A 20,540-nucleotide genomic window follows, 5' to 3' on the forward strand; every position below is an offset into this window, starting at 1 on the left:
CTAGACAAAGCCCTGGCTGGGATGATTTAGTTGGTGTTGGTCCTGCTCTGAGCAGGGGGTTGGACTAGACACCTCCTGAGGTCCCTTCCAACCCTGATCTTCTATGATTCCAACGAAGCTGCCTCTGCCCCCCGCTCATGAACAGGGACTTGCCCAAGGTCCCAGAGTGAGGGAGAGCGGAGACAGGACTAGAACCCAGGCACCCTGGCCCTTGGTCTAACCTCTAGGTGAGGCTCCCTCCTGCTCCGGAAGGTGCTGAGCTGGACTAACTACAACCCCCCGCCCCAGATACCCCTCACCTCTGCTCTTTGGGCATTAGTAACTTTAAACCTGACGTGCTCCCAACCCCTGAACCAGTCCCTCAGCAGGGGAAAGCTCCCCTCCGCCGGAGGCTGGACCCCGTGGGAGGCCGGGCAGCAGTGGCTGCAGGAAACAGGGATCCAGAACTGCTCCCCAACTACAGAGCTATGAGGGAAGCCTTGGCCATAAATACAGAGACACCCAGTGGTTAACCCCCGTGATAGCTCCAACTCCCTATTACCACCCCCCCCCCCCCCCCCCCCCCCCCTGCTAGCTTAACCTGCCAGGGCCTGCTCTGGCCACATGCCAGCTGCCAGTTCGACACCCGCGTTTCCTGCCCCGGAGAGCTCCCTGAACCCTGTGAGCTGGGATAAGGCTGAGGGGGTGGAGGAGGCTGGGGCACACCCTGAGCTGCCAGGCTGAAATGAGCTCCCCCCCCCGGGGAGGGGTCCCTGGAGAGACCCTCCCTGCGGGCTGGGCAGCAGCAGGATGGAGCTAGGGAGGAGACAGAGCTGTGTGCACCAGACCCCTCTCCTCAGGGGGCTGGTGAAGGGGGCTGGGCCGGGCCTTGCAGGTGAGTCCCTGAAGACCTGGTCCCTTCCACATTGATGCTGATGAGGGCAGCGGGCTGGACATGATGGATCCTGAGACTGTTCATTAAGGGGATGGAGTGACCCCCAGGTTACCCCACACCCCTTTAACCCAGACAGCTCTCTGCCTCATCTCCCCTACCCCCTTGCTCTCCATCCCCCTTGCCTTGCGCCATCCCTTGTTAGCAAGAGCAGCTGGGACCTCTGGGGGGGGGACTCCTGGAGCCCCCAGATGGCAGCTCCCGGGGATTTAGCTCGCTGCACGGGGAGTCTGGGCCGTGCCCATGTAACCGCAGCGGGTGTGGTGCAACGGGGAGAGAATACACGAGTAATCCGCTCCCTGCCACGCACCAGAGCGAGAAGAAACCGGAGCTTCCAGAGGAACCGGCTGTGATGGGGTCGGGACACTGAGGGAGGCTGCCCCATAGGAGTGACTGTGGCGCAGGGGGTCAGACTGGATGATCGACTGGTCCCTTCTGGCCCATCCATATGCAGGAGCTGCAGAGAAGCTGGCTCTCGCCCCAGCCGTGCGGAGATGGGGGCTATGTGAGCAGAGGGGATTCTGGCGCAAGGAGGTGGAGGCAAGCGAGGTGGGTGATATGGGGGGTGGCAGCCAGCCTGGCGGGGCGCTCTCTGTGACGCTCTTGTGGTTATGCACAGCCAGTGGGAGCCAGTCACAGGACAAAGCAAAGCGGCAGGGTTCTGCACCCAGGGCCAGGCAGCTAGCACTGGAGGCAGCAACAGGCGGGGGGGGGGGGGCTGTAAGAGGAGCGAGAGGGGATCTCCGGTTGTCTTTGCTGCAATGGGCTCCCACTGCCCTGCAGCTCCTTGCACCGCTGGGTCTGGCTGTGAGCATCTGCTAAGGGCACAATCTGCAGCCGTGTTAGGTGGCTGAGCCCTCCCCCCATGTCCCCAGGCTGCTTCAGCTTCTGCTGTAGTCAGGGGCGCAAGGGGGGGCAGGTCCCTTGGTGGCCCCCCTGACTGGATGATGGATGGATGGCCAGGCCAAATTCCAGTGAGTGGGGTCGTGACCCAGCACACGGGGTCACGACCTGGCACATGGTCTCACATCACCACTCAAATTTGGACAGCCAGGCAGGTAACCTGGGTCCCCTCCTTAGCAAAATTCTGGTTGTGTCCAGGAGGCTGCGATAAGCCCTAACACCCCCTCCAGAGACGGGGGGAGGGGAGAGGATCCGCTGCTGCTGTGCCCCTGCCCTGCCCCAACCAGCCCTATCCAGGGAGCCCCTGGGGGCTTGGCTCTGCACCCTCCAGGCTTCCTCCAGCTTGTGCAGTGGAATTGCACGAGCTCCACTGCTCTTAAGGGCACCCCAGGGCAGGGCAGAGCAATATTTGCCTCTAATTTCTCATTCCACTGAGTTCTTACATAACCGTCCCAGGCGCGTTGGTGGCCACGGGGCTGTAAGTGGCCCCCAAGCAGTAAGCGAGGCTCTGTGAGTCCATCAGGGACACTGCAGAAGCCAACAACTACCCAGAGCAGGCGATGTGCCTGAGGGCAGGGAGGGAGGGGCAGCGGGAGCCTCGTCTGCCGCGGAGATCCACCAGGGCTCTGGAGCTGATGGCCTGAAGCCGTGGGAGGCTGGGCCCCGCTCGTGTTTTGCTGCTAGTTCCCGCATTAAACGCTGCAGTGGAGACAAATCCAGCTCCAGCCTCCCAAATCCCCCTCCAGGTGCCGAAGCTCCCACCTGTCCCCTCCCCAACTGCCAGCAGCTTCCCCCTCGGCGGTGCGTGTTCACTACACGATGCACACTGAGCACAAGGCTCCTAGGGCAGCCTGCAGGGAATGGGGTGTGTAGTGGGATTGACGGAAGGGGAGGCTGTGCCGAGCCTCAGTTATTCTCCTACGGGATTCAGCGACATGCTCCGTTTTGTCACTCACTGATCTGAAGCTGCTGCAGAGTCCTGGAGCACCAACCATGGGGGGTGTGTGTGTGAGGGAGGGCGGTGGGGAGCTCCACAGGAGTTAGGCCAGGCAGGTGGGGCAAGGGGTGTGGGGTGGAGGAAGTGACTCGCTGAGCCCTGATTCGCTCCTGCCCCTCCGTGTAAACACCACTGGAGTGTCAGGAATCCGTGCAGCTGCGGGCTCCACTTCTGCTCCAGCCAGCCCTGCTCCCGGCACGGTGTTTCCTGCCACTGGAGGGTGGCTGGTCCTGTGGCTGAGGTCCTACAGTGCCACTCAGGTCGTCACTGCCCTGCACAGGTGTGGTCCCCTAGGCCAGGGAAAACCGTCCCCGTTCTGGGTCAGGAGCGTTCTGCACGAGCGGGAATGACGGTGCAAGGTGCAGGGCAATGCAGAACTGCCCCACTGTCTCTGGTCCCCGTCCGTAACAAGGGGAGAACAACATCCCCTCTCCCACCCTGCGCCTGGCCTGGCCGATCAGACTGGGGCTCCTTGGGGCAGGGCCTGTCTCTTGCTGTGACTGGGCACACCGGGCTCTCAGGTGAGCTCTCTCTGTGTTCGGTGATCGCTCAGGGGGATTCACAGGGGGGACTTAGTCCCACTGTTCGGTGCCACTGGCGTTCACAAAGCCCCAGTCAGCTGCCCCCAAACCCTGGAGGCACCTACGTTTCTGCCAGTAAAGTCTCCAAGTACTTTGGTTCTGGTGGGTGGCCATGCGCCCAGCCCCCTACGTCCTGACATTGCCGCGCAGCCCTAACTCATGCTGAGGCCCCTGGGGCCTTCCCTGCCCTGCTGTCTTGCCTTTGTGACCCGAGCCAATAGGTGTGTTCAGAGTATGTCTAAACCCACCCCAAATAGCCAGAGGAGACAGGGCCCCCCTTTGTGACCCTTAACCCAGTGGTGAGGGCATTTGCTCCAAATACAGAAGACCTGGGTTCAATCTCCCCCTCGGGCTGATGTGGAGAAGGGGTTTGAACTTGTCTCCCATCTTGCAGGGGGTGTGCCCACACCACTGGACTTCTGGGTACCCTGGGGCAGCTCTCCCTCCCCCCCGCTGTTCCTCCAGGTATCAATAATGAAATATTCCTGCGAGCAAAGGGATGGGACCTTGTGTAAAGCCCCAGCCCTGTCCCACAATCCCCCAGAGCCCACGGGGCAGGGCACTCATGGGGGGAGGGGGAATTGACCAGTTTCCTTGGAAAGGGGCTGAGGTGCAGGCGCCCAATGCAGGAGAAGGTTCCTGGCTGGGAGTGGAGACTGGCGCCTGCCTTGGACCCAGACTGGGGGGGGGGGGGGGGGGCCTAACCATATCCCATGGGCCAGGCTTCTGCCAGTCCCGCCTCTCCCCAGGCATTGTACCGGGGCTGTGGGTCCCACTAGGCAGCAGGTGCCCCAGTCCCACGTATGAATCCCACCCCCAGTGCTTCAGGAGCTCTAGTCTGTGACCAGTCCCAGCTGAGTGCACAGAACAACAGGAGCTTCTGCAGCCCCTGCCCAGCCCTTAAAGTCACAGTCCCCGAGGCACAGCCGGACAGCCCCCCCTGGACCAGCCGTAGTACACACAATAATCACCATCTCCGGCACAACGTGCACCCAGGGAAGTCACGCTTGCTTGGCCTATGGACAGCGGCTGTGATTTCAATCCGTGACTTAGGAGGTGGCTCCTTGGACCAGGCTGGAGAGAGGAAAGGTTCATATCCCATTCTCATGTCCCAGGCCACCCTGCTGGCCAGGGGAATCGGCACCTCTCCAGCCCTGCCCAGCAGGGAATGTCTGTGGGAATTAGACCCTGAGGCCCCAGGCCCCAGCTCTGGCTCTGTTGTGGAGAGGGGGAAGCTGAGGCTCAGGGACGGGGTGTGACTCTCCCAAGGTCACACAGTTAATCAGTGACACAGCCGGCAATAGCAGCACTCAGCTGCCCTGATTTCCAGGCCTGGGCTTTACGGCTCCCTCCCCTGGGTGTGGCTGCTGGGATGCCAGCTGCACAAAGGGGAGGGAGGCTGCTGGGGGCGCATTAAGCCATTGTTAGTGGCACAGCAGAGGCAGGAGCTGTTTTCCTTGCCTGGAGCCAGGGGCCTCCCCAGCACGCAGGCTCAGCAGCAGGTCAGTGGCATTTTACAGCAGGGAGGGGCGAGAACGCATTGGCCCCCCATTCTGGGTCTCATAGTGTGTGTGTGTGGGGATGTCGCTGGCCCCCTTAAAGGGGGGTGAGGCACAGGGAGCTCCTGGCACCCCCCCCCCCAGCTCACCGAGCAAGTCAGCGGCGCAGCTGAGATGCACCTCAGCCCCTGTGCCCGCCCCGCTTTAGGCCCTGTTGTCTCCTGGTTGCCTTTCCATTAGGGAGCTGGACGGGGCTGGAGGGGGCTGGGCACCGTCTCTCTGCTCCGGGGCCCAGGCTCCGGGTGAGGCCCCTGCTCCAGCCTGAGTTCTAAGCGGGCGCGTCAGCTGGGGAGCTCGCTGGCTGGCAAGGGGCCTTAGCAGGAGCTGCTCCCATTCCTGGGCGCTGCCCTTTGTTGTGGGTACAAAGAGCCCTGCTCTTCTTGCACCCCGCTGCCAGGGTTAGTGTGGGCCTGAGGGGTGGCAGGCGGAGCTAACGCTGCCTGCAGAACCTGTGAGGACCAGGCCGGGGCCGGCTGCTCTGGGTACAGCTAGGCTGCAAGCCCAGCTGGCACGCCTGGGCTAGCTGTATTGAGCGAGCAGAGGTAACCATAGCAATGAAGGGATGTGGCACAGACCCCCGCCTAGGTGAGCCAACCGAGCACGTACCCGGGCTCCCTGGCAGGCTTGTACTGGGGTGGCTACCCCGTGTCCCCCTTGTCACCATACTCCTTACCGCACTAGGTAGATTAAAGCTGGTGTTGGTGTGCCCACCCACGCTCCAGTCACACGACTGTACCCCTGTTCTCTCCACCCTCACCTACCAGTGCAAAGTGTCCCCATGCTGCTCTGATTGGCTGCACAGGGCAAGGGACAGCGGCGGTTCAGGCCCCTTGTCTTTGAATCCGCTAGCCCAAGACTCACTCACCTGGTTCTGACAGCCGCTGAGGTGAGCCGGCTGCTCCCTAACACAGAAGCCTAAGGAGAGCCCTTCCTTCTCAGCGCTCAGACAAACTGCCGGGCACCCGGTCCACTTCTGGATCAGATGCCCCAGGTAACAAAGGGCCTGCTGGCTCCCTTGACTGCCTGACAGGTTTGTGCTCTAGCCTGGGGGTCAGTCCTGCAAGCCAGTGGGAGTCCCCGGGCGATGCTCTGGAACTGCTCCCCACGAAGCCAGGCAGGACTCTGCTGAAGTCTCCTCTCTGGGAGCAGACTGTCTCCAGGCAAGAAGCTCACACGGCTTCACCTTCCTGGGTCTGACCTCGGAGCATTCAGCATATGCCCCTCCGTGCGCTTCCCACAGCGAGTCCACCCAGGCAGAGTCCTGGGGAAGCCATAGGGTCCTGCACCCCCACTTCGCAGTCAGACGTGACTCTTAGCCAATCAGTAAAACAGAGGTTTATTAGATGACAGGAACATGGTCTAAAACAGAGCTTGTAGGTACAGAGAACAGGACCCCTCAGCCAGGTCCATTTTAGGGGGCAGTGAGCCAGACAACCCCATCTGCACTCACTCCACGTCCCCAGCCAGCCCCAAACTGAAACTCTCCAGCCCCTCCTCTCTGGCCTTTGTCTCTTTCCGGGGCCAGGAGGTCACCTGATTCCTTTGTTCTCCAACACCTTTAGCGATCACCTTGCAGGGGGAAGGGCCCAGGCCATCAGTTGCCAGGAGACATGTGCACTGGCCCTTTGCTCTGCAACAATTACACCCCCTTATCTCACCACCTAGCGACTTAAGAAATGCATAGGGGAAACTGAGGCACCCCGACAGTATTCAGAGGAAACATTAAGAACAGTCCCACTTCGTCATACTGCCCAAAGAGGGTCAGGCCCCAGTTTGCTCCCTCTTACACAGAGTGCTTCATCCACAGATCCCGAAGTGATTTATAGCGGGGAGGTCAGTATCCTTACTGCAGTGGTTCCCAAACTGTGGGGTGTACCTTCCTAAGGAGGTGGGGGGCATAGTAGGGTTGCCAGGTGCAGGGCCATCCCTAGCCATTTGGGTGCCCTATTCAGCCCCCCGCCCATGGGAACAGTGGCCAATGGGATCTGCGGGGGCAGGGGCAGCGCACAGAACCTCCTGGCCACGCCTTCGCCTAGGAGTCAGAGAGGGGACATGCCGGCCACTTCCTGGGAGCCGCCTGAGGTCAGCACCACCCGGAGCCCGCACCTCCCACACCCCAACCCCCTCCCAAAGCCTTCACCCTGCACCCCCTCCCACAACCCAACCCCCTGCCCCAGCCCTGAGCCCCCTCCCACACCCAAACTCCCTCCTGGAGCCCATACCCAGCACCCCCTCCCACCTCCTGCCCCAGTCCTGAGCTCCTCCAGCACCCCAAACCCCTCATCCCTGGCCCCACCGCAAAGCCCACACCCCAAGCCCAGAGTCCCTACCCCCTCCTGCACCCCAACCCCCTGTTCCAGCCTGGAGCCCCCTCCCACACTCTGAACCCCTTGGCCCCACCCCCAGCCTGGAGCTCCCTCCTGCACCCCAAACCCATCATCCCCAGCCCCACTCAGCTTTTGGAGACGCTTCCCACCCTCCCTGAGTGCAGGGACTTGCTGTAGTGGAGGGAGCTTGCGGGGGGCTAGCAGACATCGCTGTGGCTTGTTCCAGGTGAGCGCCTGAGACTGCTGGCCCCCACAGGGGGCAGCTGCATTGTGAGAACCCCACCCATTGCTGCCTCCTGGGTGAGAGGTGAGACAGGTGAGCTGCGTGTACCCAGTGCCAGCAGTTACTCTGCTCTGCTCTGGCATGTGTGGGGCAGGGGCCCAGTGGAGTGTGAGTGTGTGGGGCGGGTGATCAGAGCTGGGACCCCAGGCACAGAGTTTGGAGCCAGATTTGACAGGTCCAGCAGTTGCTGGCGTTTGGATCCAGACAGAATGGCCACAGCGTGGGATCCGCACTGCAGGGGGAGGTGGGGACAGTCCTCGCCCCCCAGCCACCACTCAGTACTGGAGTCCCTGCTGGGCGTGACCAGCCACTCTCCTGCAACGTGCCCTGCTTCTCCCTGTGCACCCCAGGCCGAGGCAGCCCAGCTCTCATCCCCTCTAGTGGGGAGAAACAAAAAGCGTTCTGAGCCTGCTCCTTTCGGTCAAGCAGCCCAGAGGGTCACGGTCCTGGGTTTAGTCCCGTAGACGACCCAGCCAGGGGTACTGCTAGGGGGGTTTGGTGCTTAGGCCTCAGGGGCACAACTGAGGTATTTCCTTTAACAAGGATGACTGGGCTGCTGTGGTAACCCCCATCGCTGGTATCTCGCTCGGCCTCTTCCTGCTGAACGGGATGAGTGGTGTCTAAGCCTTGCACGTACAGCCGGCTGCTCGCTGTGCATGTTGTGCCGCGGGTTCTGGGCAGGCGTCTGGTTACCCAGAGCAGCAGCAATGAAGGGCTGTCTCCGTGCTGAGGGGAGGAACCCAGGATCATGGACTGGGATGGAGCTAGGTCAGCCTAGGACTGCCCCAGCACCTTGTATCCTGGTCTGGGGGGATCGTGCAAGGTTCCGAGGCCCCGACACTTTACAGGACTGCACCCCTGCTCCCTTGCTCCATGGGGGCTTGTGAACCAGTTCACTCACCCCGTGGCAGCTCTCTTGGCTTGTCTAGCGCCCCCTGCTGACGGGCTCCAGCATTGTGGCAGTATCTCTCCCAGTAACTTGGCTCTAGGGTTGGGCGTCACCCTCTTAAGTCTACTCACTCCGGGGTCACAACTGTGCAAACTAGAAGTCCCTAAATGCCTTGAACACAAAGAAAATCCGTCCATGTTCTCTGGGCCCCTCCCTCAGCCTGCAGCGCCCCCACTGGGACCAATAGTCCCTGCACTGGGCTTGTACCCCGCCTTCCCTGGAGCCAGGCGGGGAACCCAGCCCCACCCTCTGCGCTGGGTTCCAGGCCAGAGCCCTGCACTGAACAGCCAGGTCTGCTCCTTGGCCTGGGTTGTGCTTTGTCCTGGGCCATTTCCAACCCTGAGGCTTCTTGGGCTGCCCCCCTACAGCCTAAGCTCCCACCCTCTCTATCTCGTCCAGCCTCCCTGCTTGGAGAGATTGCCACACTATCCCTGCTTGGGGCTTTTCCCAGCCAGACTTTGTCACCATTTGAGCCTGGCCCTCCCACTTTACTGCAGCCACCGTCTGCCCTTCATGGGGCAGTGCCTGATTCCCCCTGGGTGGGGCTCAGCCCCAGGCTCTCCAGCCCTCAGGGCAAGCCAGGCTCCTACAGGGCTCTTGACTGTCCAGGGCCCCCCCGGGATGGGAGCCAGCAGCAGCGTCGCAGGGATATGTGGATCCTGACTGCATCACATTGTCCCTGCCTCGCCTTCCCCAGTGCAGGTCTCCTCCTGGCAGCAGGGCACTGTCGCCAACCCCTGCCCTGTCTGGGAGGTGGGGCCGACAGCCTGGCTGGGCCGAGCTCCTATGCACAGAATGGGACGAGCGAAACGTGCTATCAGCCGCTGGCTCCCTGGCCTGGAGGGGTGGCAGAGAGGAGAGCTGCAGGAGTCTCTGTGGATTGCCGCTTCCTAGCGCCAGAGAGACCCAGGCACAATCTCTACTGACTGTCGCTAGATGAAGCGGGGGAGTGGCGGTCCTGCGGAAAGTCGTGCTGCCCCTGCCAATGGAGCTCAGCAGATGATCCAGCTCTCGAGCTAAGAGGAGCCTGGTTGTGTCTGTGCCTGTCCTACCAAGAAGGGGCCCACTGCCGGTTGCATCAGTGCGGGTGGCTGATGCGGCTGCCCTGGCACTGAGCCCCCCATCCCTTGTTCTTCTTCGTTTTTGACTGATCACCAGTGACTCCAGCTCCCCGCTGGACACCACAGAGACAGGCAGCACGCTGGTGATCCGGGACACGCGTGTGGCCGGCTCCGGCTGCCACAGGCTGTTCGTGCAGGACAGGATGGGGAGCGAACCTTCTCCGATCGGCCTCACTGGCGTGGGCACTGGTGCCAGGCTTGTGGCTGCCCTTCCTGAGCTCCACCTGTCCTGGGCTGGCCTTGAGAAGAGACCCCCTCATTGTTTGTGAGGCTACGGCATTGCTCTGGGGAGTGGGTTAATGTTGGCCTCCAGAAAGGGGATGTGCCCTTGCTGGCTTCTCTCTGGTGCCAGGAGGCCTGGAAGGAGTCTGGCTTTTGCTAGAGGTTTTGCTATTCTTCTTCTTCTTCTTTAATACCTGAGCAATATGGTGCTGGCAGAGGACTCTGGAGGCACCGAGGTGGGGCCTGGAAGTTCCCTTAGTCCTTAGTTGGAAGGGCAGGTGATTCTGAACAAGGAGTTTCAGAGTAGCAGCCGTGTTAGTCTGTATCTGCAAAAAGAACAGGAGTGCCACAAGTACTCCTGTTCTTTTTGAACAAGGAGTGTTTTTCATGCAGTGTCTCTGTTCAGTCCGGGGGTTTCAGTGTCTACAGTGAAAGGGTTGTGCAGGTTTCCTTTGAGGATGAGTGATCGCTTTGTGAAAAGTGTCCACCCACAGGTGGTAGAGTGGTTTTGGTTTTTATTGTTTTCCCATGTGAGTTCATCCCAGAGGGTCGTGCTTGTCTGGTTTCACCCACGTAGTTGTCACTGGGGCATTTAGTGCACTGGATGAGGTACGTCACATGAGTAGGATCATGAAAGCGGGGGGCGGGGCAGGGGACCGATCACTGTAGCAGTGGAGATATGGCTGCAGGTTTGGCCTCTGTTGTTCTGGCCGGGTCTGGTGCCGCTTTGAGTTGGTGCGTCCTGGTCTGTGGGGAGTTTGCTTCTGATGATGAGCTTGAAGAGATTGGGGAGAAATAGGTGTTGTTAAAATTGCTTCTCATCTCAAAACGTGTTGCATCTTTGGTATCCGAAATGTCATGGTCCTGCCAGTTCTCCAGTTGCCCATAGGGGTTTTCCGGGGCAGACAAGACCTGAATTTCTAACGGGTCAGGGGAAGAGTTTAAACGAATTTCCCAGCCTTCTTTGTACATTGTAAAGGAGCAGAGACGGGTGCGGGGCTCTGCCGGTGCCGTGCAGCGAGCGGAGCGCATGCTAACCAATGGCACGCTGCTCGCCCACTCAGGGGCACTGTGCTCCCTGCAGCTGGCTGTCCTGTCTTGTTCTGCACAGCTCCTCGCAGATTTCCCATAAGGGTCCCGCTCACACACCTTACCCTGGGAAGGGCCGAGGCTGGGTTCCAGGGGACACCCTGGTCACAGCAGGTAGCCCCACAGGCCACTCTGGGCAACCAGTCCCAGCTGGTAGGGGCCCTGGAGCCTGAAGTGCCTGCCTAGGGGACGAGGGAAGGGGTCAGGCTGTTCTCGGGGAGTTCTGCTCCCCACAAAAGCTGATTCTCTGCTGCCCGGCACCTGGTGCCATCACTCCCCTGTGCAGTGTGGGCGTGAGGCGCTGCTGTCACTTTGCAGGGGGTGGCTGATGGCACAAGGTGCGGGGAGCCAGGCTGTTTGTGTCCCTCTTGCAGGGGTCCCCTCAGAAGGGATGGCCGTATGACAGCCAGCCCCCCAATGTATGTATTTCACATCATGGCTCCTTGCCAAGCTGCAGAGAGTGGACGAGCGAGCCCCACATACCTGGGACCCCGGCCTCCTGGGTGGGGATGGGCAGGAGGTGGCAGAGCCCGTATCCCTCCATGTGCTGTCTGTTAGGCCCAGCCTTCCTGTCCTGTTCCAGTAACATCCTCCTTCCTTCCCCTGTGGGTTTCAGGCCGTCCAAGCCACCAGCCGGGAAGCTCTCTGCATCCCCACTGTCCGTCCAGCCACTCAGCCTGTCCTGGGCCGGCCCGTGGTACGACAGGGAGTGCGGTCCAGACTACCTGGTGGAAGCCCAGCGAGTCAGGACGTGGGAGTGGCGCACGCTGACCAGGATTTGCAGAGCTGTGTGGAGTCGCGAGGGGAGAACAGGTGCCAGGTCTGACCCGCCAGCGCCTACGGGCTCAGCGGCCCCAGCCAGGAGTGGGCAGGATGTCCCAAGGAGAAGGTAAGGTGCTGAATGTCCGGGCTGACACCTTTCAGTGCAGTGGGGTGCTTCCCTCCCACCCTGTCCTCTGCCACTGCCTGGGGCAGCCACCACCGCTGCCGCTGGGGAAATGAACTTACAAACCCTTCAAGCAGCTGTGACGCCTTCGACAAGGGGAGGTCGTTAGCTATTTGCCCGATGGGCAGGCAAAGCCAGACCCAGGCCTGGGGGCTCTGCCCAGCCAGGGGAGCTTGAGCCCAGCATTTAGAGTTTATTTTGCAAAGTGTAACAGGATTGGAACTAAATCAACTCTGGTTTGAACGTAACAAATCTGTGGGTGCATGGGGATGCCAGAGCTGTCGCAATGGAGCACGCCATGGCCGTGCTGAGCCAGTGGAAACCAAACGTCCCAGGCCCTCTGAGCTAACGGAGAATTGCCCCAAACTGTGTGGGGTGTAGGGCCTGTGACTCCTGGTGAGCAGTGCTGGCTCCCTGCCCTCCCGCTCCCATGGCACCGATAAGGTTTCTTGTCTCTCTGCCCCCATCTCCTCCTTCTCCCTGGATCTCCCCTGTCTCCATGGTCACCCTCATCCTCTCACTCCCCTCCAGCTCCGTCCCACCCTGTTTCTCGTGTTGCCGCAGTGCCTAGGGACCCGAATTGTGCTAGGTGCTTTACGGACTGCACAGACACAGTTCCAGCCTCAGCCTCCACGTGCTCGGGACCCAGGATTTAGGCCATGCTGTGACGAACTGGGACTGTTCTGACTGTGGTCTGGGAATGCTGACAGGGGAGTGTGGCTAGGATGGTCTGCATTGGGGGATGGGAGACTGACCGACAGAGAATACCTGAGCATGTAACATGAGAACCCAGGAAGGGGTTAGAGGCCAGGTGACACCTTTGCCCGGGAAACTGAACAAAGGCTGTGGGAGGGGTCGCTGAAGGGAGCGTTTCAGGAGCTGGCTGGTGATATGGCTGGGAGGCAGACGGGGCTCTGACCTCCCAAGGGGGCTGGGGTGCCCTGGGACCCCAAGATGGACCTAACTGAGGGGGATCCTGTTGTCTGTGCCTGCAAGACCTGTCTTGAACTGTGTTCCTGTCGTCTAAATAAACCTTCCGCTTTACTGGCTGGCTGAGAGTCATAGTGAATCGCAGGAAGCCGGGGGTGCAGGGCCTTGTGTCCCCCCCACACTCCATGACACATGCCCAACACAAACCCAACCTAGTCTTTGTTGGATGGAATAACTGGTCCCAGAGAGCCAAAGGTGTTAACATGATCACGTCCACACTGCACAACACCAACCAGTTAAACATGGGTTGGACTTTGGTTTGAGTACAGAGACCTTGTGGTACAGAGTCCCATGGCAAACATACCAGACCCTTCCTGCCCATGCCTGGACGTGGTTGATTAGGGAGGGAGAGAGAGAGAGACTGACTGACTGACTGACTAAAGCATTTGAAGGTGAAATCAAATGGTTCTGCAAAACCAGCTTAATCCAAACTCCTCTAAGAAGTCCCTCTGTCCCAGAGCCCCGGGATCTGTGCTGCTCTCCAGCTTTAATCCGTCCTTTGGAGCAGCCCCTTCAGTGTGCCAGTCACCCAAGGGATCCCACTCTTCCCTAAGGCCACACCTCCAAGGCTGAGCCTCTGCCCAGCGAGTGAGACAGCCTCCTGGTCACAGATGTTTAGGCTCTTGAGGGACCAGAGCCCCTCGGCAAGTGTTTGCAGTGAGGCCCGGTAGCCTTTTCCGAACACAGCAGGGTTTGTCAGTCAGCTGGACGCAGCATCGGGACGTCCTGGGGTCAGCACAGAGCAGCAAAGGATCAGACGAGTCCGGGTGCTGCACCCAGCCAAGCTGCCTTGGTACCCCTTTGGCTCTGGCTCTCCGTCTCTCTCTGCTACGTCTCTCCCAAGAACTCACCTGTATTCCAGTCACCCAACACCTTTCGGTCCATCGTCCAGTCCTGCACACCCTTGCTGGGTTCCCATGCTCCACCTGCCGGAGAGTCCCTGGGATAAGTGTCGATTTCTCAGTTGTTCGGGCTGCCATGGTCTTTGTGGACCCTCCACTGATATGGGTCAGTTTCAGCCAGTCCTTCCCACCCCAGACAGTTACCTGGCACCCCCCCACACATGTTTCCTGTGCAGCTTTTTAACCCTTTCACCACCACTGGGTAGCAAAGTACAGAGGGAAACTGAGGCACACCTAGGAATCATCAAAATATTACAGAACATTTCCACTTCGTCACACCCTGCTCCAGAAAGAGGATATTGGATAGAGCCTCTTATGCTTCCAGACAGCCCTGGGAAGGAAAGGGCTAGTTCTGCTGTTGAATTGCGAGTGGATCACTGTGATTGGTGGTTACTTTGTCTTGTCAAAAGCAGGAAGGCAAAGGGGGAGAAGAGAGAAGTTGGGAGAAATACAGAAGTTTTCGGGGTCCAAAGCAGCAGGTCAGTCTGAGACGGATGCTCTGGGCTAGCATGACAGCTGTAGCTCTGGACCCAGCTCCCTTCCCCAGTCTGAGACAATATCTGCTGGTCTGGGCAGGTCCCTTTTCCTGCATTAGTCCTGCTCAGGCAGGACAAAGCTGGAGGGGCCGTCTCCTCCCATCCTGCTGGTGCTGTCGGGCACAGCTGGTCTCAGGACCAGGTGAAACGCTGGGAGAGAGAGGACAAGAGAGGATAGTGGAGGACAGAAAGGGATGCACGAGGGAAGGGCAGTCAGAGCAGGACTCCCGTGTATCAGGCTAATGTGTCGCTCAGCTGCTCGTCGCCCGCACTGCCCTGTCTCTCTCCCTGCAGGTGGGAGAAACAAGGAGGCGCTTGAATACCAGGACGTTACAATAAACACCGTGGCGAAGGCTTCGGACCTGTACACCCAGCTCGAGAAACTTGGGGCGTAAGTCGGTGGTGGGGTTCATCTGCAACAACCGGACTCCGCAGTCTTGTCTCCAGAGATGCCCTGGGGCTCTGGCTTGCGCAGCAGAGATGTCTCGGGGAGGGGGCGCTCCCTGTTCTGGTTCTGTGTGTGTAATGGAGAGGCTGCAGGGCTGGGCGTCAGGAGACCTGGGTTCTCTTCCCGGTCCTGTCCTTGACCCCCTGGGTGACCTCAGGCAAGTCACTTCCCTTCTCTGCCTCGCTGTTTTCCCTTCCACCCCTTGGCCGCTCATGTTACAAACTCTCTGGGCAGAGGCCGTCTTCACTGTGTCTGTGCAGCACCTGGCACAACCAGCCCTCTGAGCACTACTACAGCTAGTCTGTAAAGCCGTGCAGGTGCTCAGAGGCCACGGTGATGGGCCAAGGTGGCTGAGGGACAGGAAGGTGTCGATGTAAATGACCCTGGACTTCAGAAAAGCAGACTTTGACTCCCTCAGGGAACAGATGGGCAGGATCCCCTGGGAGAATAACATGAAGGGCAAAGGGGTCCAGGAGAGCTGGCTGTATTTTAAAGAATCCTTATTGAGGTTGCAGGAACAAACCATCCCGATGTGTAGAAAGAATAGTAAATATGGCAGGCGACCAGCTTGGCTAAACAGTGAAATCCTTGCTGATCTTAAATGCAAAAAAGAGGCTTATAAGAAGTGGAAGATTGGACAAATGACCAGGGAGGAGTATAAAAATATTGCTCAGGCGTGCAGGAGTGAAATCAGGAAGGCCAAATCACACTTGGAGTTGCAGTTAGCAAGAGATGTTAAGAGTAACAAGAAGGGTTTCTTCAGGTATGTTAGCAACAAGAAGAAAATCAAGGAAAGTGTGGGCCCCTTACTGAATGAGGGAGGCAACCTAGTGACAGAGGATGTGGAAAAAGCTAATGTACTCAATGATTTTTTTGCCTCTGTCTTCACGCACAAGGTCAGCTCCCAGATTGCTGCACTGGGCAGTACAGCATGGGGAGAAGGTGACCAACCCTCTGTGGAGAAAGAAGTGGTTCAGGACTATTTAGAAAAACTGGACGTGCACAAGTCCATGGGGCCGGATGCGCTGCATCCGAGGGTGCTAAAAGAGTTGGCGGGTGAGATTGCAGAGCCATTAGCCATTATTTTTGAAAACTCATGGCGATCGGGGGAGGTCCCAGATGACTGGAAAAAGGCTAATGTAGTGCCCATCTTTAAAAAAGGGAAGAAGGAGGATCCGGGGAACTACAGGCCAGTCAGCCTTACCTCAGTCCCTGGAAAAATCATGGAGCAGGTCCTCAAGGAATCAATTATGAAACATTTAGAGGAGAGGAAAGTGATCAGGAACAGTCAGCATGGATTCACGAAGGGGAAGTCGTGCCTGACTAACCTAATTGCCTTCTATGATGAGATAACTGGCTCTGTGGATGAGGGGAAAGCAGTGGATGTGTTATTCCTTGACTTTAGCAAAGCTTTTGATACGGTCTCCCACAGTATTCTTGCCACCAAGTTAAAGAAGTATGGGCTGGATGAATGGACTGTAAGGTGGATAGAAAGCTGGCTAGATCGTCGGGCTCAACGGGTAGTGATCAATGGCTCCATGTCTAGTTGGCAGCCGGTTTCAAGTGGAGTGCCCCAAGGGTCGGTCCTGGGGCCGGTTTTGTTTAATATCTTTATTAATGATCTGGAGGATGGTGTGGACTGCACTCTCAGCAAGTTTGCAGATGACACTAAACTAGGAGGCGTGGTAGATACACTAGAGGGTAGGGATCGGATACAGAGGGACCTAGACAAATTAGAGGATTGGGCAGAAAAAAACCTGATGAGGTTCAACAAGGACAAGTGCAGAGTCCTGCACTTAGGACGGAAGAATCCCATGCACTGCTACAGACTAGGGACCGAATGGCTAGGTAGCAGTTCTGCTGAAAAGGACCTAGGGGTCACAGTGGACGAGAAGCTGGATATGAGTCAACAGTGTGCTCTTGTTGCCAAGAAGGCTAACGGCATTTTGGGCTGTATAAGTAGGGGCATTGCCAGCAGATCGAGGAATGTGATCGTTCCCCTTTATTCGACATTGGTGAGGCCTCATCTGGAATACTGTGTCCAGTTTTGGGCCCCACACTACAAGAAGGATGTGGAAAAATTGGAAAGAGTCCAGCGGAGGGCAACAAAAATGATTAGGGGTCTGGAGCACATGACTTATGAGGAGAGGCTGAGAGAACTGGGATTGTTTAGTCTCCAGAAGAGAAGAATGAGGGGGGATTTGATAGCAGCCTTCAACTACCTGAAGGGGGGTTCCAAAGAGGATGGAGCTCGGCTGTTCTCAGTGATGGCAGATGACAGAACAAGGAGCAATGGTCTCAAGTTGCAGTGGGGGAGGTCCAGGTTGGATATCAGGAAAAACTATTTCACTAGGAGGGTGGTGAAACACTGGAATGCGTTACCTAGGGAGGTGGTGGAGTCTCCTTCCTTGGAGGTTTTTAAGGCCCGGCTTGACAAAGCCCTGGCTGGGATGATTTAGCTGGGAATTGGTCCTGCTTTGAGCAGGGGGTTGGACTAGATGACCTCTTGAGGTCCCTTCCAACTCTGATATTCTATGATTCTATGATTCTATGACCAGGCTTTTGCTGGCTGCATGGGAGAGCTGGAGCTCCTGGCCTCGGGCCCCGTTTTCCTGTATTTCCTTGGTTTGTCGTGATTGGCTGCAGGGCCGTCCTTAGGCATACGCAGCATACATTGCTGCTTAGGGCACCCAAAAATTTGGGGCACCACTGGGACCAGAGGCACCCAACTTCTAGGGTTACCATATTTCCACAATCAAGAAAGAGGACACTGGTGGGAGGATTGAAGCTCCGCCCTAGCCCTGCCCCCGCCCCATCCACTCCCTCCAACTTCCCACCCCCTGACTGCCCCCCTCAGAACCCCAACCCCCCCCGCTTCTTGTCCCCTGACTGCCCCCTGCTGAGAACCCCCACCCTAACTGCCCCCCTAGGACCCTACCTGTCCCCTGACTGCCCCGACTCTTATCCACTTGCATGGGTGGCAGGGTTGTAGAAATTTTGGTGGTGCCCAGAAACCCCCCCCCCACCTGCCTAAGGCTCTGGGAGGGGGGTTGGGTGGGGGGAGGAGGTCTGGGGTGCAGGTCCTGGGCTGGGGATTAGAGTGCAGGAGGGGTGCAGGGTGCAGGCTCTGGGATAGAGTTTGGGTGCTGGATGCAGGCTCCGGGCTGGGGCAGGGGGTGGGTGTGCAGGAGGGGGTGAGGGGTGCAGGCTCTGGGAACCGGGGCCACAACTGGGAGTGGGGCTGGAGCTGGGCTGGGGGCAGAGCTGGGTGACACTTCCTCTCTGCTCCCCATGGGGGCTGGCCCAGGCCCCGCTGCACCCCTGAACATTACTCCACTCGCCCCTAGGGGGCGCACTCCACAGTTTGGGCACCACTGCCATAGAGCCTAGGAGACCCAGTCCTGGCCCAGGCCCCTGGCGTGTCAGGCCCTGTACAGACACTGAACGAAAAGACAGTCCCTGCCCCAAAGAGCTGACAATCCAAGTTCATTGTTGCTGTCTGCGAGCTGTACTAGCTATGGTCTGTTCTGTCCAGTTCTCCCTGGGGATCCCCAGCTGTCGAGTTCAAATCCCGGTGCTGCTGGGATACACCTAGGAGCTGGCCTGGAGCTCCCCATTCCCACTGCAAGCTGCCTTGCTGGGCGGGAAGCAGGAGACAATCCCCCCTTCTGCTCTCTCCCAGTGGGAAGTTCGGGCTGGTTTACAAGCTGCAGGAGAAGGCCACTGGGAAGATCCGGGCAGGGAAATACTTCCGGACGCGGACCCCCAAGGAGCAGGAGGCAGCCTGTAGGGAGGTGGAGCTGATGAATCTGCTGCATCACCCCAGGCTGGTGCAGTGCCTTGCGGCCTTCCAGAGCCGGGCGGAGCTGGTGATGGTGATGGAATAGTGAGTGGGGCGTGCTGGGCAGGTACAGGGGGTGGGAGCGGGGGGTCTGATTACAGCAGCCTCAGCCGACTCGCTCGCTGCCAGGTGCATGGAGGGGGCGAAGGGCACTGCTCTGTGCACAGGTGTTCCTGGCTGCACCTCGAAGGGGATAGCAGGCGTCCCACCTGCGCAGGCTCCGGCCCTGCTGCCCTGGGCTCCACGTGTTCTGGGGCGTGTGTGCCCGGGGGCGACTCGCAGACCATCGATCGGAATTGAATGGGAGGCTGAGTCTAGAAGTGGGCAGTGTCTGCTGAGTCCCCCGCCCGCTTTCTGGCATTAGGAGTGGGTGGTGCGAATCCAGAACCCCTGGCCTCTTCCTGCCTGAGACCTTCACCGTCCAGAAGGGATAGCAAGGCGTGGGATTTCCAGAGGGGCCAGTGCCCAGGGCTGCAGCCTCCAGCCCCTACCGGGAAGAGAGGGATCGGGGTCGGGGAGGGCTGTTCACACAGGTTTCCGGATTTGACTTGGTTGGGTGTCTTTGCTCCTTGCCCCCAGGACGCTGTGTCCAAGGGGCTTCTCCGTGTACCTGTTAGTTGAGTTTAGTGCCTGAGCCGAGTCTCTGGGCAGCGGGGTCTGGGCTGGCACTGCCGTGGGTGCAAGATAGAGCCGGCCCTCGGACCGAATTCCTAGGACAGGTGCCCCTCTGCTCCTGGCAGCGTCGCAGGCGGGGAGCTCTTTGAGAGGATTGTGGATGACGACTTCGAGCACACGGAGCCCACCAGCATTCAGTACATGAGGCAGATCCTAGAGGGGATCCACTACGTCCATCGCCAGAGCATCGTCCACCTGGACCTCAAACCCGAGAACATTGTCTGCGTCAGCACGAGCAGCCACTGGGTCAAAATCATCGACTTCGGCCTGGCACGGAGACTGGGTGAGCGAGAGGGGCCGGCTGCGCAGCCCTGTCCTGGGATCTCCCCTCTTGCTGTCCCGGAGCTAACGCCGCCTCCACGGGGGAGAGGCCCTGATTCAGCAAAGCGCTGCTGCACGTGCTTAACCGTATGTTCCTGAGTCGGTCCCTATTCAGCAAAGCAGAGACTTCCCTGTGTGTCAGGAACAGGGGTGGGCGGGGGGGGCCCAGGAAATAACCAGCCTGACCCTTTGCCCAAAACTGCAACCAAACCTGCCACATTGGGCATCCCCCTTGACACCCCTGGGGCCTGGCTCTGGGGGCAGCTGAAGTCAGTGGGAGCTGCCGGTGCCCGGCATCCCGGCAAATTGGCCCCCCAGCTATAGCGAGGGCTCGCCCAATCCGCGTTGAGCCTGGGCTTGCTTCTGTGACTGGGGCTTTGCAGTGCACCTCCCTGGCTCTGGGTGGAAGCTCCAACCCCCAAGGAGGCTGGTGCTGGGGCGTTTGGAGCTACAGGGACTTTCCTGCAATGTTTCCTGCCTACTTTTGTAGGGCAAAGACACTGGGCAGGGCAGTGGGCTGGCGCTCGGGGGACCCAGGGTCTATTCCCAGCCCCTCTGTGCTTCGTCTCCCTGTCTGTAACGTGAGGGTGGTGACGTTGCCCTTGCAGGGGAGTTGGGGGCGTTGTTCTGAATGTCTGCAGAGCACTGGAGACCCACAGAAGCAAGGTGCTGTCAACGTGCCAAGTAGATTCCCCACCTCTATTGCAAATTCAGCTCCAGCTCCATTTCAGTTACATGCCACCAGGGATGCAAAGAACTGGGCTCTGCCCGTGTGCCTTGGCACTGGAGAGCGCCGAACCAGCTCCCAGCTCCTGCTGGGCTCAGACGAGGGACAGTCCCTTGGGCGCAGGCTGCAGCCCCAGCTCCCTGGGCACGGTCAGAGTCAATGCACCTGACTCTGGTGTCGGGCTGGTCCTGT

The 20,540-nt window shown here is 59.1% G+C and overlaps 1 protein-coding gene across 4 annotated transcripts in view; it reads left to right on the plus strand.

Moving 5' to 3' along the window:
• The first annotated feature begins 4,727 nt into the window (after positions 1–4,727).
• The window catches only part of LOC117869384 (myosin light chain kinase, smooth muscle-like), a 35,531-nt gene continuing 19,718 nt past the window's right edge, over positions 4,728–20,540 (plus strand). For all 4 annotated transcript variants that reach the window (XM_034756203.1, XM_034756202.1, XM_034756205.1 and 1 more), the window contains exons 1-5: positions 4,728–4,914; positions 11,579–11,851; positions 14,631–14,727; positions 18,467–18,670; positions 19,366–19,583. In XM_034756203.1, the coding sequence (XP_034612094.1) occupies positions 11,836–11,851; positions 14,631–14,727; positions 18,467–18,670; positions 19,366–19,583 (535 nt within the window). In that variant the 5' untranslated portion in view covers positions 4,728–4,914; positions 11,579–11,835. The remainder of the gene's footprint in view (positions 4,915–11,578; positions 11,852–14,630; positions 14,728–18,466; positions 18,671–19,365; positions 19,584–20,540) is intronic.

Source organism: Trachemys scripta, chromosome 23 (assembly GCF_013100865.1).
Source record: "Trachemys scripta elegans isolate TJP31775 chromosome 23, CAS_Tse_1.0, whole genome shotgun sequence".
Lineage (NCBI taxonomy): Eukaryota > Metazoa > Chordata > Testudines > Emydidae > Trachemys > Trachemys scripta.